At 42.2% G+C, this 20,918-nt stretch overlaps 1 protein-coding gene across 1 annotated transcript in view; it reads left to right on the forward strand.

The window, feature by feature from the left end:
* The window catches only part of LOC136864405 (nephrin-like), a 1,213,465-nt gene that overhangs the window by 1,067,729 nt on the left and 124,818 nt on the right, over positions 1 to 20,918 (forward strand). The window contains exon 8 of the mRNA XM_068226736.1: positions 374 to 504. Within this exon, the coding sequence (XP_068082837.1) occupies positions 374 to 504 (131 nt within the window). The remainder of the gene's footprint in view (positions 1 to 373; positions 505 to 20,918) is intronic.

The raw sequence follows: 20,918 nt of genomic DNA on the forward strand, positions 1-20,918 counted from the left end.
GGAAGGCTACGCTATGGGCTATTATCAAACACAAGCTCATAACAAATGAGTCCAGAATTTTGATTTATTACAGCTAAAGGTATGATCTGATGCTAATAAACCTCAATTTACCAATCACTCAATTAATCAATCAGTCAAGCCGATGAAAGTTCATAACTTATGTTCAAGTCGTTATGGCTCTGTAGTCTCATGATTCATGAATATCTCTGTCATATCAAACTAAACTACAAATATGCATGTGTTCTGTCTTCTCATATGATCTCCTTTAATTTTCCCTTTTTAGAAATAAACAAACAATAGTTAGTTGTCCTTCCTGAGATTCTAGAATGAAGCTAGATCATAGTACAAATTTTAGAGTTTATTTTATTTCCAGACCACCCCGTGGTGACATTGCAGCTCGGTACAAATCTGAACGCCAGCTCTATTAGAGAGGGGATGGATGTTTACTTCGAATGTAACATCCGGGCGAATCCATGGATCAACAGGATAATCTGGAGGCATAATGTGAGTAGCTTACTTTGATATAAATAACAGAACTTGTATTCAAATGTATGTGTTTGTTATTTCATGACGAATGGAAACGACACATTCTTAATAATGTATCAACTAAGTTATTTATTTATTTATGTATTTATTTACTTATTTAGTTATTTATCTATTTATTTATTTTGCAAGAAGTATGATACAGCTGAGGGACGGAATATGTAGAAAGAGCGAACGCCATTTACACATTCGTGTCTTCATTCCCTTGGATATAAATTAGGTATTATAAACAATTAGTTATTTACATATTTATGTCAATACTTACACTCTATATATTAAAAGAGTTTACAAAAGACTGCTTTGTCCAATCCGTCCGGCCGTTCTACTGGACAGATTTGCTCCATTTTTAATTATCTCCGGAATTACCTGCCAGTGAATCATCAGACATGAGAGGTGTCTAAGTAGCAGTCAGGCTGAGTAATCCTAAAATAAAATCATTAAATGATCACTCCAATAACTGCAGGCGAAGGCTTACCCTACATTTTTTTCTTGCTATTTGCTTTACGTCGCACCGACACAGATATGTCTTATGGTGACGATGGGAGAGGAAAGGCCTAGGAATTGGAGGGAAGCGGCCGTGGCCTTAATTAAGGTCTTGTTGCCTAGAAAATGAGGCCCGCATTCCCTGACCACTTTTATCGTGGCTCAAAGTGACACATTTATGAAACAGACCATTTTTTGGAAGAACAGTTAAATTCTGACGGCTTTACAAATTGAGAAAAGACATTACAGCACAAACAATTGTCATTAGTTATATAACTATTACAGTATTGCAATCAGATTATTAATTTGTCTTAAAAATCTGTCAGTTTGACTCAAACTTATTACTAAATGCAATTTGTGTTAACAACTGTTCGAGGTGGCTTTAAAAAGTCATAGAACTGGAAATAATTACGCGAGAAATTAATTCCAAAAATGGCTTTCACGGCCACATATCTTGAAATCTCGGGAATAGAACGAGCTTTTGGGTGGTTAGGCCGTGTGCTTTTGGAGATTTTCACCCAGACGTGCCGTTTATGCTCATCAGTTGGATTTGCAAAGTTTGGGCTGGGAAGAATTCAGAGAAAGAAGAAGAGCTGCTCGACTAAGTGGTATGTTCCGACCTGTCAGCGGAGAGATGGCGTGGAATGACATTAGTAGATGAATAAGTTTGGCGTTTATAAAAGTAGGAATTATCACAATATGAAGATAAAGTTGGAATTCAAGAGGACAAACTGGGGCAAATATTCATTTATAGGAAGGGGAGTTAGGGATTGGAATAACTTACCAATGGAGACGTTCAATAAATTTCCAATTCCTTTGAAATCATTTAGGAAAAGGCTAGGAAAACAACAGATAGGGAATCTGTCACCTGGGCGACTGCCCTAAATGCAGAACAGTAGTGATTGATTGATTGATTGATTGATTGATTGATTGATTGATTGATTGATTGATTGATTGATTGATTGATTGATTGATTGATTGATTGATTGATTGATTGATTGATTGATTGATTGATTGATTGATTGATTGATTGATTTGATTTGCACACCCTTTCGCCCAGAGGTGTCACTTGGGCGAAACTCTGCGAACGCACACGGCCTAACCACCCAGAATTTGGTTCTGTTCCCCAGATTTAAAAAACTCATATTTATCATTATCAAAGTTTTATAGGCTCAACTGTTAAACGGAAATGTTCTGATATCCGGAACTCGTTCATTTGCGAGAAAACCCTATCTACATAGGTATTTATTCCAGGAAGATAAATAATTAATTGTGGAACTAGTGAGAGTTGATCGTGTCTAATGTGTTCCTTGAAGTGAGGGGAGATTTTCATCGAACATTCGTCTGCTGGAACAGCAAAGCCATACCAAACAGCCTAGATTTTTCTCCTGTAACATTTTTAATAATGCAAATTGTTATAAAATCACAAATACCTTCCGGTATGTTATGATGTAATGGATATTCTTTTTACAACGGATTAAAAAGATAAGTATATTTTCACAACTTATGAACTTCATTTTATTGCAAAATTCATGTGTTGTTTTAATATGTATGTTTTTATGTATCTTTGTATTGCCATTTCACTTTTAAATTGTCTAGAACAATTTCTCATATGATCAGCTCTAAGTTTCTCATATGTCAGGAAAGCAGAAAATCTGTTTGTGCATGAGCCAGCCAACAAGACACCAAATGAATTTTTATGAAATTACTTAGTATATAAGATATTTGTGTACACAACAAAAATAATCAAAAGGAAAGAACAAGCAGAAAATGTGTGGTCTTTTAATGCACGTCTTCTGTTCTGTACAGAGAAAACCGCACAGATGTGGACAAAAGATACGAAGTTCAGTTAGTAAATAAATAAATCAATAGATTTGTTCCTAGCGTGTTGGTAGTGCTCTACGAGTACTGAAGTTATAAACTTGCATTAGGGAGTTGCTAGATTCGAATCCCATAATCGGTGGCCCTGAAGATTTTCCATGGTTTATTATTTTCACATCTAGAAAATGTCCGGCTTCTTTGCTGAATGATCAGTATAGTGGTCTTAGGTTCAGAGGACTCCTAGTTCGATTCCCAGCCGGGTTGGTGATTTTAATCTTAAATGGCTAATTCCCTTGGCTCGGGGACTGGGTCTTTTGTGTTGTCTCCAACATCCTTATAACTCATAGATCACACAAAACACTATCCTCAATACTAGAACTATTGTTTTCCAATTTTGATGTACGTTGCACCGGCACAGATAGATCTTATTGTGATGATAGGACAGGAAAAGCCTAGAAGTGGGAAGGAAGCTGTCGTGGCATTAATTAAGGTATAACCCCAGCATCTGCCTGTTTTGGAAATGGGAAACCACGGAATATCATCTTCAACGCTACCGACAGTGGTGATTGAACCCACTATCTCCCAAATTCAAGCCCACAGCTGCGCGACCCTAACCGCACGGCCAACTTGCTCGTTCATTACAATAACACACCGTTTTCCACACGGCAGGTTTCTTACGAAGGCTGCGTCAGGCTAGCAATAGCCACACGAATATATTTTTTAACCTAAAAAATGTTGAGGGACATCCTTTCACATCCTGTTATCTGCGACGTTAAACCGCTACCTGAACAGAGAGCTTTACTAGGTTATTCATACTTAATAACTTGAAGTACAAAACTAGGAACAAACAATGAGCTACTAATATGCATGTCTCGTTTTTCTCCGTAGCACAGAGAATGCAATTCGCGCTCTGGAAGGCTTATTTGAAGATTAGCCACCACAGTAACGATGTGAACCGATGCCAACCAGATTTAATTTGCTAATTGCGAAACCGCTGGTAATGTGTAATTCCTTTTCTAAAAATCAATTTTGTACGTGCATAATATAAGAAACGAAATATCAACATCGTTTACTAAATTGAACCACTCACACAAACGAACTGTGTCCATTTTAAACATAACCACTAGTTAGCTAACGAACTATTGAGGAACAACCGGGTCATGTGGATTTTAATGTCAGTGAAGGTACTAGGTCGGGGCTCGTCAAGAGGATTTAAACCCATGGACGCGTTGATGGTGGCACGTTACCGTATCAGAAATTATACCAGAGTTAAAGAATAAATGATCCGTTGTAGAAAGTGTCTTGCCATACGTAAAGATATACCAGCGTCAAGGGATCTGCGATGCGCTGTATGAAATATATTCGACATAGTGTAATAATATTTCCCAAACAAAATTAAGATTAAATATTCCTAATAATATCAGTCCGACACCTAAGCTGAATGGTCAGCTTAACGGCCTTAGGTTCAGCGGAGGGCACCGAGTTTGATTCCCGTCCGGATCACGGATTTTTACCAAGTAGGTATGTTTATTCCTCTAGCTCGGCTACTGGGCATTTGTGTCCGTCCTATTACACATCGCCATTTAAATATAACACATCGCAAAACCAACCATCATAGAATGACGAAATTGTAAATGCATCCCTCCTCATAGTTTGGCGTCAGGAAGTGCATCCAACCATAAAACTGGGCCAAATAAGCATTAGTGCCCACTCTAAGGAATTGAGAAAAGGCTAGAAAGAAGAAAAATGAAACCAGAAATTCCCGATGGATTGGAAACACCCATTTTGAACAGGAAAGCAGACATCGGAAACACTGACAACATTTTAAAAACACTTATTTTGAACAGAAAGCAGACATCGGAAACACTGAAAACATTTTAGAAACACTTATTTTGAACAGGAAAGCAGACATCGAAAATACTGACATTTTAAAATAATTTTGAACAGGAAAGCAGACATCGAAAACACTGACAAAATTTTAAAACACTTATTTTGAACAGGAAAGCAGACATCGAAAACACTGAAAAAAAATTAAAACACTTATTTTGAACAGAAAAGCAGACATCGAAATCATTGAGCAAATGTTTGGAAACTAATTTTAAACAGGAAAGCAGACATCGAAAACACTGAGGACATTTTTAAAACATGAATTTTTAACAGGAAAAGGGACAACGAAAACTCTGAGAACATTATTATAAAACTAATTTTGAACAGGAAAGCAGGTATCGGAAACACTGAGAAAATTGTTAATGCAGTTTTCATGAAAGCATCTTGGGTAGAATGCATTTTTCTATAACAATCAAACAATTCTAATATTTTAGCATCCTAAATGCGAAATAAAGTAAATTAAAAATTAATTTTGTTTTTCTTATTTATTATTTCTACTACCACATTAATCTCTGATTCCTGTGATGACCTTGCTGTTTACTTCGGATACACATACGATGGAACATGAAACATCTTAACTGAAGCTCGTAAGGCATTCTTAAATTCAAAACTTCATTATTGGAGAAGTCTTCCTCGTCCACAGTCGAGATTTTCTCCTGAAGATGGCAGAGCAAAGTTCGCCATGAAATGTAAAGAATTTGACCTTTTCTGACATGGCAAAATCTCAAAATATTATTATTATTATTATTATTATTATTATTATTATTATTATTATTATTATTATTTTTTTTTTTTTTCTTCTCCGCTAGGGTCTTCTAGGGACCACTAGACAATTTCAATGCTTCATCCTTTGTTGTTTCTTCTTCCTCCTCCAATACTCCTTCATCGCCTCACTATGCTTCCTTTTCCTTTCCTCAGACCATTTTGAGCCTGTTTTCTTCCCTCCCGACTTTGAAATCCTTCCGTTTTTAACACTTTATTTCTCAAAATCTCTCACTCTGTTGCTTCTTCTTCCCTTATGTTGTTCCTTTCCAAACCTTTCTTGACTTCATGAATCCAGGTTGTTGTTGACTTCTTGTTCCACAGATATTTGAAGATCTGTTTGGTTAACCTGATGTAATCCATTCTGTATACAAGTCCAAAAAATATCAGTCACGTCTTCCGCATGGTTTCTGTTATGCTTTCTATGTTTCGGTATATTTCATCATCACTTCTTGGTTTCCAGAGTTCTGTAGTATTTTCCGTATAATTTTCTTTCCAGTACTTCTAAAGTATTCAGCTTATAATTCAGTACTAGACATTCACTCGCCTATAGACATTCCGGTTTGACTACTGTGTTGTAATGTTGTATTTTGAGGTTTTTAGATAAACACTTTTAGTTGTAGATATTCCTAGTTATACCGTATGCTCTTTCAATCTTGTGTGTCCTTTCTTCTACAGCGAATTTTTGCAAACCACTTTCTTGAATTGTTTCTGCTAAATATTTGAATTTCTTTACCATTTTTTATTCAACTAATTTCTGTTACTGGAAATTCTGGAGCATTTTTTAATATTTGTCATAAATTTGGATTTGTCTACATAAATTCTTAAACCTGTTCTGTAGGTTATTTCTCCCAATACATTGATTTGTATTGCTGCATTTTCAGGTTTTCTGAAGGTATGGTAAAATCATCTACAAATGCTTGACACTTTATCTCAACACCTCTTGTGCTTTCTTCCCAGTGCTATTGGTGATAGCTTGTGTTCTGTCAGTTTTTCATTCCAAATTCTTACTATTTCTCTAGGACACAATTGAATAGGAGTGGAGATAACCCATCACCTTGCGGAGCGCTTAGGACTAGTTCTTATTGTTGGTTCGCTTTCGATCCCAATATTTTTTGAGCATGGATAATAATATTTTCTTTCTCAATTCTGAAAGTAGGGGCTGCCTGGCCGAGGCGGTAAAGGCGTGCTCGATTCGCCAGGAAGGACGTGGGTTGGAATCCCCGTCAGGAAGTCGTAAAATTTAAGAAACGAGATTTCCACTTCCGGAGGTGCATATGGCCCCGAGGTTCACTCAGCCTACACCAAAAATGAGTACCAGGTTAATTCCTGGGGGCAAAGGCGGCCGGGTGTAGAGCTAACCACTCTACCCCATCACGTGCTGAGGTTAACAATGGTGGAAGCCTTTACGTTCCACTCCTCCAAGGGCCTTCATGACCTGTACGGAGGTGACTTTGCTTTGCTTTGCTATTATGGAAGTGGTTTTCGAGACTTAGTACTTTTGCGTGGCGGAAACCACCAATTATTAACCACATCACAGAATCTGGAGCTGTCTTGAACATCAATGTCAGAAATCCCAGGCGGAATCCAGGTCTCTCCGCACTCCACTGAGCCGAAGGCTTCCAGTCTTATAGCTTTAAATAATAATGTTATTGGCTTTACGTCCCACTAAATACTTTTACGGTTTGCGGAGAGAACGAGGTGCCAGAATGTAGTCCCGCAGGAGTACTATTTACGTGCCAGTGAATCTGTCGACACGACACTGACGTTCAGAGTTCGCTTTTAGTCGATAGGTTCCAGCTGGGAGTACTCTAGGTTCACGAAAATTCCTTAGAATACGTCTTCCAACTTTTTCCAGATTCTCCATGGTGATTTCCTGTTATTATTATTATTTTTTTGTTTTTGTTTTTGTTTTACTGGTGCCAGTTGAAGGCTACGATTACAAAACCCCCATCACTCTCCTCATCTTTTTTCTTCCCCTTTAGCCAATACTTCTTCATTCTATGGCTCGCCCTAGCTCGTTACTCTTCTGATAAAACCCTTGCTGTTCTCGATTTCTCCTCAGACAGATCCATCACTTCCGAACATGTTTCTGGTTTCCATATCATCTGTCTTGACTCCACATTTTTTTTGTAACTCGTAATGGACTTCATCCCTCCATGGGACTTAGGTTTTCCTCTTATCCTGGAATGTGAGAATCTCACTGATCTCTATAGAGATCAGTGGAGAATCGTCTTTACTATTCTGTTCGGGTCAATATTTTTATTGTGACCATAGATAGCCAGTAATTGACAGCTTCCGAAATATTTCATATTTCTTTTCATATGACCTGACCCACCATAGCTCAGTGGTAGAGCAAACGACGCGAAGTCGGGAGGTTGTGGGTTCGAATCCCATTAGTATCTGGTTGACTAGTTTTGTTCTCCACTTAACATCTCCCGCCTCTGTGGTGTAGTGGTTAGTGTCATTAGCTTCCACCCCCAGTGGCCCGGGTTCGATTTCCGGCTCTGTCACGAAATTTGAAAAATGGTACGAGGGCTGGAACGGGATCCACTTAGCCTCGGGAGGTCAACTGAGTAGAGGGGGGTTCGATTCCCACCTCAACCATCCTCGAAGTGGTTTTCCGTGGTTTTCCACTTCTCCTCCAGGCAAAACCGGGATGATCCCTAACTTCAGGACACGGTCGTTTCCTTCCCTCTTCCTTGTCTTCCCATCCCCTCGCAAGGCCCCTATTCAGCATAGCAGGCGAGGCCCCTGAGCTAGGTACTGCTCCTGCTTCCCAGTTGTACCCTCCATCTAAAATCTTTCGTTCCAGGACACTGTCTTTAAAAGTAGGAAATATCACAATATGAAGATAAAGCTGGAATGCAAGAGGACAAATAGGGGCAAATATTCATTTATAGGAAGGGGAGTTAGGAATTGGAATAACTTACCAAGGGAGATGTTCACTAAATATCCAATTCCTTAGCAATCATTTAAGAAAAGGCTAGGAAGACAACAGATAGGGAATCTGCCACCTGGGCGACTGCCTTAAATGAAGATCAGTAGTGATTGATTGATTTCAAAAATTAAAACTGCCCTTGAGGTGGTAGAGCCTGAGGGAAAAACAAACCGTGGAAGAGAACCGGATTAAGAAGAAGAAGACTTAACATCTCGTGAACTCTTACTATATGTACGTGACCTAATAGGTTGAAAGTCGATTTCCATTACAACGCGGTCGTGAAAATTCAATATTCATTAACTGATAGAATGTGTGCCACCTGAGCGAACGCTATAAATGAAGATCGGTGGTGAACGATGGATTGATAAATGAGAATTCTCTGAAAATGTTTCCAAAATATTTGAATATCTTAACTTAAAGCAATTCAGGCTGAGGATGTTATTGCAATGGTTTTCCCACTCGTCCATTTGTATTGTCGTGGTTATAAAGGATGGCAGTCCATGGCTTCCACCATAAGTTGTGTGCGACTAAGCGATGCCATGAGGTGAACGACGAGTGTATGTGGTCTCAATCAATCAGTCACTACTGATCTGCATTTAGGGCAGTCTCCCAGGTGGCAGATTCCCTATCTGTTGTTTTCCCAATCTTTTCTTAAATGATTGCTAAGAAATTGGAAATTTATTTAACATCTCCCTTGGTAAGTTATTCCAATCCCTAACTCCCCATCCTTTAAACGAATATTTGCCCCAATTCGTCCTCCTGAATTCCAACTTTATCTTCATATCGTGATCTTTCCTACTTTCAAAGACACCACTCAAACTTATTCCTCTACTGACGTCCTCCCACGCCATCTCTCCGCTGACAGCTCGGAACATATCACTTATGATATAGATGTTGATTCCCAAAGGGAATCTGAAATATTTGTCCCTAATGAGTAAATTTATAATACCAATATAAATGGTCCGTTTTTGGACATTATAATCTTCCAGCCAACTCATTCCTGGTTGCCAGGCCTATATGAGGAAGTGTGTGACCACTAGCACATACTTAAGTGAAAAAAAAAAAAACAAGATCAATCAACGAATACAGTAAAGACAAATAACTATTAAACTCTTTGCACATTTGTGCGCATTTCACTTATTATATTTATTATATTAATTTAAAGCAAGGTCCAAGCCTACTGCAATGGACAATAAGTAGAAGTATCGCGTCGAAGAGATTCGAATAAGCCCAAAATATCCACGGCTGGGCATAGAAGGCTTATGTACAACAAAAGAAAGTCGAAGTAGCCGAGCACCGCGAGTCGCAAACAAGTAGGACTTCATTTACTGCTCCTGTCTATTCTATGGAGATCGGTTACCCAAAAATACCCAGAATATGTAATCGAGTGGATGAAGATTGCAAATACAGTAGAACCCCGTTTATCCGAAATAAAGGGGGCGGAGCCACTTCGGTTGACGCGTTTTACCGGATGACACATCGTATATATTTTCGGTGGTTAAATGTCGAAATAAAAATGCATAAAATCTGTTAAGGGGGGGGGATGTCAACAATAATTCAGTGTTTGTTTAAAAAAATCACTGTGGGCTTGTTTTTCAAGATAGAATTTTCATATTTTGCATATGTAATAAAATGGTATTAGTGAGTCTATATGCTTTATTAGAGTTAGAAATATTACATATTGTCGTCAAAAATTTGATATCAGTTTTAGAAAATCCATTGTAACAAAAGTGCACCTTTCTCCCAAGACCAATGGACATATCACTATGAAATTTGTTGTGCAAAATTTACAAGCATATGTTAGTTTTGGGAACTAGAATTTTGTATTTGAGTGGAATGATTGGGTAGAAATTAAATTTTTAATTTCCAAAAATTTTTCAACACCATTTTTCAGTTCATAATAACCCCATAATTTGGTTTCTAATAACTGTAGTCTCTTTATTCTAGTTCCTAAGCGATTTTGTGTTGCTATATGCAAGTACTGAAAATTACATTACTCTGGCTCTAATAGCTGCTGAGAAAAGGTACAAAATAATTTGAAAAATGTGATTGTGAGAAATGAAGGTTTCAAATTTTTCTTTGCATTCAGTATGAAAATACTCGTTTTTTTAAAGCCAGAGAATTAATGTCCTCCATAAGAATAGTGTTCTTCTTCATCCTCTTGCCTTCTCTTCTCTGATCTTCTGTGTTGTCTTGCAGTCTGCTGTAATTTTGGTAGACTGGCTTCAGCTTTTGCAATCCTCTTCTGATCTATTTCATTCAATATCCGGATAGTATGTACTCCTTGTTCCATTCCTACCTGCCTTAGAACTTCAATTCTGCCTTTATTTCCCTCATTAAACCACAACAGAGCATCATAAGCAGCAATAGATAACACTTTCTGTTGTAACCAAGGTTGAAGTTTACAAAACACAACTTTTATTGCTTCACTTTATGATATGTACACAAATAACTGAAATTTATTTTGAAGCAAAAAGGAATATTGAATCTTGAGAAAAGTTTGTCTTTATACAATATGTACAGGTTTGCAGTCTTTATATACTCTTCTATCTTGAAAAGATAGTCTTTGTGAATTGACACGTTGATAGTCGAGAACTATCTGGCACACTAACATAAATGTCTTGAGAGTCCTTGTTTGTTGAAGTGCCTGAATTCCTAAAAAGCAAGTTCAATTGATTGAAGAAATTCCACCTAGCGAAACTAAGGGAGCTTGCGTAAATTAGGGAATGAAAATGGCTTGTAAAAGAATTACGGAACATAGGCAGCGGAAACAGGTAAGGGAGCGGTGACCAGAGGTGAGACCTCGTACTGCCAGAAATTCAGTCCACCTGGTCGAAGCACATTTTCAAGAGGAGTAGCCTCCGTGCTCGACGTAAGGTGTATTCTGGAGCTGGACACCGGGCAAGTGGGCCAGTGCAGGACCGCCTCAATTGGTGCAGGCAGGGCCTGCACCGTGAGTATTATAGCCTATCAGCCCATTGGGGCTTTGAGTGCTTTTTCTTGAAGATTCTTCTTATTGTAGCTTGACGTTCTGTTGTTGGTGGTCGGTCTTCTTTTTACATCTGGACTGGACAGAATATGCCCTGCGCCCTAGGGGCGAGAAGAGTAGGGTGAAGCAAGGATCGGGTTTAGCGATCACTCCACAGCAAGGACAGACAGCTCCTTAAGCTTCTAAGTGGTGCCGTGCCCGATGTTGCTTAACTATCATGAAGAGTTTGAAATTGGAATCATGAGAATTGAGAAAAGTTACAGAATCAGGACGAGAGGGAGGAGAGGTGGAGGTTAATGGTTGGCGAGCAAGGCAGGTTGATGTGGTCACCCATCCACTCGTTGACCACGGCCGATGTTGCTGCAGCACTTCTCGTTGCTACGCGGGGGTTTAGTGCTTCGGGAATAGGATCATGAAAAAGTGGGCTTGGTGCAGTTGGCGATATTGGCAGGGTTAGTTGACGAGGAGTTGTCTGGGCGGCATGGGGGGAGGGTTAAGGGACGAGAGAAGTCTGATAAGGAGCAAGTTGAGAAGAGTGGAGTTGTCTTGGCTTGGTGAAGGAGTGACTGGGAGGGCCTGTGGAGGAGCAGTGTGCAAATGACGTGCCTGCCTATAGTGATCTCGGATAGCCTTCTTCAAAAATGGACAACCAGGATAGGAGGCTGCGTGACTGCCTTCACAGTTCGCGCACCTCGGCTGGGTCTTTGGCACAGTGCAGACAGTGTGGTGGTGATCACCCCCACATCTGTTGCAGCGTGTATCATTAGGGCAAGAAGCCGCTGAATGATACAACTGAAGGCAGTTGTAACACTGAGTCACTAAGGCAGGGCGGGAGGGGGGACGGGTCCGAGTCTCTGTTCTGGGAGTGTGAGGTGTTGTTGTAGTGGGAGACTGTGGAGCAGGTTTTCTACGCCTACTCCGTGTCTGTGTGTACCTGGAGTGAGTGACCTTACTCGGTTGCGAGATTAAAGGAGTCTCGCTTCCGGGTTCGGTGTCAGTCTGTAGCAGGGGTGGTGAGGTGGTTTGTGTCTGTTGAGTAGCTGTAGAGGGTGGGGTGTGGGTGGTGACAGGCTCGGAGGAGATGGTGATGTCGGTTTGGTTTAGTCTGGAAATGGTAGGACGGGGTCGCATGGTTTGAGTTTGTTTGTGTTTGGATTTGGTAGGTGGTGGAGTGTAGGTGACGGTAGGTTGAGAGTGGGTTGAGAGACGGTTGACAGGAGGAGTGGTTTGGCAGGAGGCAACGGCAGTGGGAGCATCATCTGAACAGCATTGGTAGGAAATGCTGTGTTTGATGAGCTGGTCACGAATCTTGAAATATCCTTCTTCGCCATGGGAGAAGATAAGGACATAGCCGTTACTGAGTTCCTGCAACAGTTGGATATGTTCCAAGACTGGGGAGGTGGCAGAGGAAATGACAAAGCGGTGTGCATGAAGGTCCTGGAGTTGCTGGAGTGCATTGAGATCGGGATCACTCCTATACGGAAGGATAAATGGCAGGTATACAGAATCAGGTAGGTTGGTTTGATGTAGTAATGGGTGGTGATGTGCGGAGTCAGGAAGAAGAAGTTCGGAGAGGGAGGTGAAAGAGGAGTCAGAGTCGGTCATGTTGGCGGAACCGGGGTCTTGGCTACTCGATCCACCAAGGGGGTCCCGGAGGTGGATGGGTGAGTAGAGGGGGGGGGGCGGTGAAGCACTAAACGGTCAAACTCCTAGGAGGACCAGCGTAGGGGCACTCAACGGGCACCAGTCGTACCAGGTGTAGTTTTAACGGATCGCGCCGGGACAAGGCACGAACAGGTACCCGCAGAGTGCAGACAAATTGCTCTTTATCCTGAAGAGATCTTCACCGTGCTGGGCAGGACCAGTAGCTGGACGAAGAGCCGGTGGCGAAATGGCAGACCGCAGAAAGACAGGTCCCAGAGTATATCTGGAAAGTCGGACCGCGCTGGGAACTTGGCAGGCTCGAACGTGATTGGCTGCCCGGGAGTGCGGGCAAGAGCTCGTGGCGATGGCGAGAGCGAGTGGGCTGGGCTGGCTCTTGGGGCCAGTGAGCAGGCAGGGAGCTCCTATTTATAGTACACTCGATGGTCAGGCACGCGCACTGAGGGCTGCGCGTCGAAGCTAGCAGAATGATACACAGGCGCGCGTGCAGCTGGCTGGCGGAGCGAGAAGGGAGCACCGGACATACAACACCCTCCCCTCCTAAATACGCCGGTACGGCGTGAAACGTCGGCGGCGCTGGCGGCGACTGCGATGCTGGGGCGGAGCTGCTGATTTCTCTGTTGTATTGTCCGGAGCTGGAACTGGGCGGAGTGGCGCTGTCTCGTCCTGAAAGGAACCCATTGTTATTAAATGATCTAAAGCGCGTTCAGCAATAGATTTATCAGGTTTAGCAATAGCATCAATAGCTGGACAGGGGCGGTAGCGCAGACGTATCTGATCTTGATGGCGGCAGATACGTTTCTCCGTAGTCTGTATCTCGTATAGACGATGACCCAAAGATCTGCAGATGACTCCAGGTATCCAGAGTGGGTTGGATTTGAATGTCCTGGTGTAGACCTTGGCGTTGAGGGAGAACTTCGTTGGTGAGGTCTTATGCTGGGTCGGAAGAGGCTGTAACAGAGAAAGTAAAGTTCTGTGAGGTCGTCCATGGAGCTTCTGTGCAGGAGTGAGATTATCAGCGCCGGGTAGAGTCCTGTAGTTGTTTAAGAGTTGGAGCAAGGCTTGGTCTTTAGTTAAGCCTGAAGAGACAGCTTTCGTCATACTTCTTTTAAATGTCTGTACGAAGCGTTCAGCTTCACCATTAGATTGAGGGTGAAAAGGTGGTGCTAGGATATGACGAATGCCATTATGTGTACAAAAGTTCTGAAAAGCAGTAGCTGTAAATTGAGGTCCGTTGTCCGAAATGAGTACTTGCGGTAAACCTTCTGTAGTAAAGATTTTCTGGAGAGCACGAATGGTAGCTTCGGTTGTAGTAGTCGAATGCATATCCACGACATATGGAAAGTTTGACAGTGAATCGATGACTATTAACCACATGGAATTGAGGAAAGGACCTGCGAAATCGATGTGAACTCGTTCCCATGGAGTAGTAGCAGGAGGCCATGAAGCAAGATCAGAAGACGGGGCGTTCTGATTCGTTTGACATTGCTCACAATGACGTATTAGCTTTTCGATGGCGGCATCAATACCGGGCCAGTAGCAGTGTTGACGGGCGAGTTGCTTAGTTCTGGAGATACCCCAATGGCTTTGGTGTAATAATTCGAGAACTTGTTTCTGTAGGCTAAGTGGGATAACCACTCGGAAGATGGTGCCTGCTTCTAGTAATACAACTCCGGCACGAGTCGTGAGACGATGCTGCATACGATGATAAGGTGCCAGGTGGGCAGGAAGTGTGCTCTGAAGAGGCCAACCGTTGCGGATGTAAGTACGTACAGTAGCAAGTGTACTGTCCTTATCCGTAGCTTTAGCTATGCAGGTAGCATCAATAGGAAAACTGGATACAGTATCTTCAAGTTCTATGTCCAACTGAAGACATTCAGATTCTTGAGAATCGAAGGCAGTATCAGGACCAACGGGTAAGCGGGAGAGGGCATCAGCATTACAATGCTGGGATGTGGCTCGATATACAATCTGATAGGAATAATCAGAAAGGAACATGGACCATCTTTGAAGCTTTCTGAGGGAATTCTCTGGGATCTTATTACCAGGATGGAATAAGTGTACGAGAGGCTTATGATCGGTAATGATCAGGAAATGGTTGCCATAGAGATATTCATTGAAACGGCGAATACCAAAGATGATGGCTAAAGCTTCTTTCTCTATCTGTGAGTATCGACGTTGATGGTCATTAAGTGTTTTCGAAGCGAAGGCGATGGGGCGTTCTTGTCCATGACGATCCTTCTGGGAGAGAACGGCACCGACACCGTAGTCTGAAGCGTCAGTAGCTAGCGTGATGATCTTGTCGGGCTGAAAATGAGTGAGTTGTATAGCTTGAATTAAGGCGTTGTTGATTGTTTTCCATGCCTGTTGGCATTGCGGAGTCCACTGAAACTTAACACCTTTTTTACGTAGAGCGTTTAATGGAGCTGCCACTGTAGCGAAGCGTGGAATGAACTTATTATAATAGTTCGCTTTGCCTATGAAGGACTGAAGCTGCTTGAGGTTCTGAGGTGCTGTCATGTTTACTATCGCTGAGACATTCTGTGTACTAGGACGAATTCCATTCTTATCAAGTATATGTCCTAGGTAGTGAACTTGAGGCTGAAAGAAGGTACATTTAGCGAGATTCGCTCGTAGGCCATTGTCTTTCAATGTCTGGAGAAGGAGGCGTAGATTGGTTAGATGTTCCTGATGATCTTTTCCAGTAACAATAATATCATCCAGGTAGTTAGCACAACCGGGAATGGAGGCGGTGAGTTGAGCCAAATAGCGCTGAAAAATAGCCGCTGAGGATGAAACACCGAATGGGAGCCGCTGGAGCTGGAGCAGTCCGAGAGGAGTGTTGAGTGTGAGAAATTTCTTAGATTCTTCGTCTAAAAGTAGCTGGAGATATGCTTCTTTAAGATCAACTCGAGAGAAGAATTGTCCACCAGAGAGACGACGGAATAAGTCTTCTGGACGTGGAATAGGAAAGATATCTGTGTCGAGTTGTGCGTTGACTGTAGATCGAAAATCGCCACAAAGTCGAACATTACCATCAGGTTTCTTGATTACCACGAGTGGAGTAGCCCATTGACTAGAAGTAACTGGTACAACAATTCCAGTTTGTATCCATCTTTCTAATTCTTTCGTGACCTGGTCTTGAAGTGCTATGGGTACTGGACGTGATCTGAGGAAGCGAGGCTTAGCTCCGGATTTCAGCTGTATGTGAGCTGTATAGTCTTTGGCTGTACCGAGCTGAGAGTCGAAGACTTCAGGAAACTGCGCTAGGAGAGCGGTAACGTCAGAAGTAGGATGCAATGTAGATACGACGTTAATGTTGTCATGTATCTGGAAACCAAATAAGTTAAATAGATCCATGCCCATAATGTTTGATGCAGTGTAGTTGTTAACTACGAGAAGAGGAATGGCCTTCTGAATTCCTTTATAACTAGCCTGAAGCTTGATTTGACCTTTGATGTCAATTTTCTTCTTGTTAAATGTCACGAGCTGGATGTCAGCTGGAGAACATGAAGGTGAACCTAAGTTGTGGTAGGTAGTCAGGTTAATAATAGAGACAGGTGATCCAGTGTCTAATTGAAAATCGACAGATCGATCAGAGAATGAGAGAGGAATGATGATTTTGTGAGAATCCTTTGTGGGAAGAATAAGATTGATCTGATCAACTTCCATGTCTTGGCGGGGCTGTATATGCTTCCGGCGTGCTGCAGTAGTCTTAGCAGGGCGAAGCGAACTTTGACAGACAGTCTTAATGTGTCCAAGTTTATTACATCGTTCACAAGTAGCTTTGAAAAAACAACAGTCACGACGTTCATGATGCTTGAAACAACCTCGGCAGGAAGGCAGGAGTTTCGAGGTGCTTTTAGAATTGGGCTTCCGTGGAGCATTACGAGAGGGAACCTGGCGAGAATGCTTGGTGGAGATCGCCTTATCCGTACGGTTCACTGTAGCAGAGGACTGGCGGGCCTGAGGCGAGACTTGTGCAACTTCGTGTGGAGAAGCTATGGCTGCGGCAGTCTTGGTAGTAAGCTCATAAACCGTAGCAATACGCTGGACGTCTTCTAAAGAAGGGTTACTCTGCTTGACAGCGTCAAAACGTATTTTGTCTTCAGGAGTATGTAAAATTATCATGTCCCGAATGAGAGAATCAGTGTAGGATGAACCACAACCGTCCTTGGAGCAGATGAACTGGCAGGGTTTAGCTAGACCACGCAATTCAGTTATCCATTCAGTATGTGTCTGATGGGGTTGCTTTCTGCTCTGAAAAAATTTATAGCGAGCAGCCACTATGTGAGGAGCTTTGGCATAGTGTTCCGTGAGACAGGCCAAGAGCTGCGTGAAGGGTACCTCAGATAAGTGATCTTCCGGACTTAATTTACGTAGTAATTCACACGTAGCATTGCCAACCGAACTAAGAAATAGTGCGCGGCGGCGTTGATCATCAGTGACAGAATGGCAGATGAAATGCTGTTGTAAACGGGCTAAATAAACTGACCATTCTTCCTTAGCCGGATCAAAAGCAGAGAACGGAGGAATAGCTGATGGCTGTGTAGAGACAGAAATAGCTTGAATAGCCTGGATTAATGCTGCCTGTTGTTGTTGCATAAACTGTTGTTGTTGCTGTTGTAAGGCTTGGAAGACCGTAGCGAGTTGTTCCGCAGTAGCCATTGCGAGATGCGTGCAAGAATGAGTAAGGTAAGCTGTGTGTCAGAACTGGTTGGAGTGTCGTTATTGTTTAGCACGTCGCCGTAGAGTTGACAACTGGGCCTGTTGAATTGTAGTGTCGTGATGACCTCTTCGCTATAGAGTTGGCGATTGGGGCTGATGACGTGTAGTTTGTTGCTTTTTTTACCTCGTCACTATAGAGTTGGCAACTGGGGTCGAAGAATTGTAGGTTGTTGCGTTTTTACCTCGTCGCCATAGAGTTGGCAACTGGGGTCGAAGAATTGTAGGTTGTCGCTTTTTACCTCGTCGCCATAGAGTTGTGTTGTAACCAAGGTTGAAGTTTACAAAACACAACTTTTATTGCTTCACTTTATGATATGTACACAAATAACTGAAATTTATTTTGAAGCAAAAAGGAATATTGAATCTTGAGAAAAGTTTGTCTTTATACAATATGTACAGGTTTGCAGTCTTTATATACTCTTCTATCTTGAAAAGATAGTCTTTGTGAATTGACACGTTGATAGTCGAGAACTATCTGGCACACTAACATAAATGTCTTGAGAGTCCTTGTTTGTTGAAGTGCCTGAATTCCTAAAAAGCAAGTTCAATTGATTGAAGAAATTCCACCTAGCGAAACTAAGGGAGCTTGCGTAAATTAGGGAATGAAAATGGCTTGTAAAAGAATTACGGAACATAGGCAGCGGAAACAGGTAAGGGAGCGGTGACCAGAGGTGAGACCTCGTACTGCCAGAAATTCAGTCCACCTGGTCGAAGCACATTTTCAAGAGGAGTAGCCTCCGTGCTCGACGTAAGGTGTATTCTGGAGCTGGACACCGGGCAAGTGGGCCAGTGAGCAGGCAGGGAGCTCCTATTTATAGTACACTCGATGGTCAGGCACGCGCACTGAGGGCTGCGCGTCGAAGCTAGCAGAATGATACACAGGCGCGCGTGCAGCTGGCTGGCGGAGCGAGAAGGGAGCACCGGACATACAACACTTTCAGTCCACAGAATGTAGTTTTTGGACACCGACTCCACACTGGGTTGTCAAAACTTCCATTATTATGTTGTGTCTTCCCATGAATACACTTTTTTAGTAATTCTGGGTCAGTCAGAACTCTGAATGTTGGCTTTATTTCATTCATAACTCCTCAGGGAGGGAATGTTTGTTTGTGAGTAGTTCTATAAATATTGTACTTACACCAGTCATCCTTGGGGCATCGAAAAGCAACAGAGTAGGTTGAAACTTGGTGCGATACATTCGCGCACCCACATAAACATTAATTTTTTCAGCCACTTCTAGAAAAGATATTACCATGAAAATTTCACAAGATGAAAACAACATCCCAAATATTCAAAAAACACCATTTTCAAAAAATTGAAATTTTCAACCATTCTCATTGACATCCCCCCTTAAGCAAAGGTGCATACTGTATATTAACATTAAAATGTCTACATAAAGTCACTCTTCTGAATTTTCTTCGTGCAGCTATATCGCACCACCGTATAATCAACCATACATCAGCTGGTGTAGATTCATTGCTTTGTTCAACAAAGTGCAAAGCGATCTGAATTAATGAAACCATATGTTTGTTACTACTGGAGTGACTACTGTATACAGTAATTTTATGACCGTACTGTAATTAAAGCGTGTGGTTCGTTCGTAATCTGTTTACCCTCCAGGGTCGGTTTTTCCCTCGGACTCAGCGAGGGATCCCACCTCTACCGCCTCAAGGGCAGTGTCCTGGAGATTCAGACTTTGGGTCGGGGATACAACTGGGGAGAATGACCAGTACCTCGCCCAGGCGGCCTCACCTGCTATGCTGAACAGGGGCCTCGTGGAGGGATGGGAAGATTGGATGGGACAGGCAAGGAAGAGGGAAGGAAGCGGCCGTGGCCTTAAGTTAGGTACTATCCCGGCATTTGCCTGGAGGAGAAGTGGGAAACCACGGAAAACCACTTCCAGGATGGCTGAGGTGGGAATCGAACCCACCTCTACTCAGTTGACCTCCCGAGGCTGAGTGCACCCCGTTCCAGCCCTCGTACCACTTTTCAAATTTCGTGGCAGAGCCGGGAATCGAACCCGGACCTCCGGGGGTAGCAGCTAATCACTACACCACAGAGGCGGACAAAAGCGTGTGGTACTGTATTTTAATAAATTTTCGAAATCAATCTTACCTCCAATGTATTAAATCCATCATCTACTGTAACTCGATTGTCAGAACTGCTATTGTCAAGGTCGGAGTCGTCTGCATAATCTTCATGACGAATAATATAGTAATAATAATAATAATAGTAATATTATTAATAATAATAATTCCTGCTTGTTCAAGAAAAATGTATCATGGAACGAACTAGAGGGTAAGAAACCATCATTGGTTAATTTCGCTGGCACTGGGGCTTGGTGAATGTGTCGTCTTCATCATCTTTTCACCCTCATCACGACGCGCAGATCGCCTACGGGGGTCAAATCGAAGGACCTGCACCTGGCGAGCCGAACATGTCCTCGGACACTCCCGGCACTAAAAGCCAAACGCCATTTCATTTACAGGAAGAGTACAAAATCCAAAACAAGAGTAATGGAGTTCAATCGAACGAAATCAAGTGATGTAGGAAATATTAGATTGATAGATGAATATTGTTACCTTGGGTATAAAATAGCATATTGCCCTGAGGTCCACTCAACCTACATCAAAAATGAGTACCAGGTTAATTCCTGGGGGCAAAGGCGGCCGGGCGTAGAGCTAACCACTCTACCCCCATCACGTGCCGAGGTTAACAATGGTGGAAGCCTTTACCTTCCGCTCCTCCAAGGGCCTTCATGGCCTGTATGGAGGTGACTTTGCTTTGCTTTGCTTTCGGGTATAAAATAACTAACGATGGCAGAAGTAAGGAGGACAAAACTGCAGGCTAGTATTAGCAAGGAGGGTGTTCCTTAAGGACATACGTTTGCTCACTTCGAACATTGACATAGGAATTAGAGTTTTTTAAGACTTTCCTCTGGAGCGTCGCATTGTATGAAGTGAAACATGGACGATAACTGCCTCAGAAAGAAAGAGAATTGAAGGCTTTGAAATGTGGTGTTACAGAAGAATGCTGAAGATAAGATGGATAGATCGAATTACGAATGAAGAGATACTGAATCGAATAGGTGAGAGGAGAACC

The sequence above is a fragment of the Anabrus simplex genome, chromosome 1, assembly GCF_040414725.1.
Source record: "Anabrus simplex isolate iqAnaSimp1 chromosome 1, ASM4041472v1, whole genome shotgun sequence".
Lineage (NCBI taxonomy): Eukaryota > Metazoa > Arthropoda > Insecta > Orthoptera > Tettigoniidae > Anabrus > Anabrus simplex.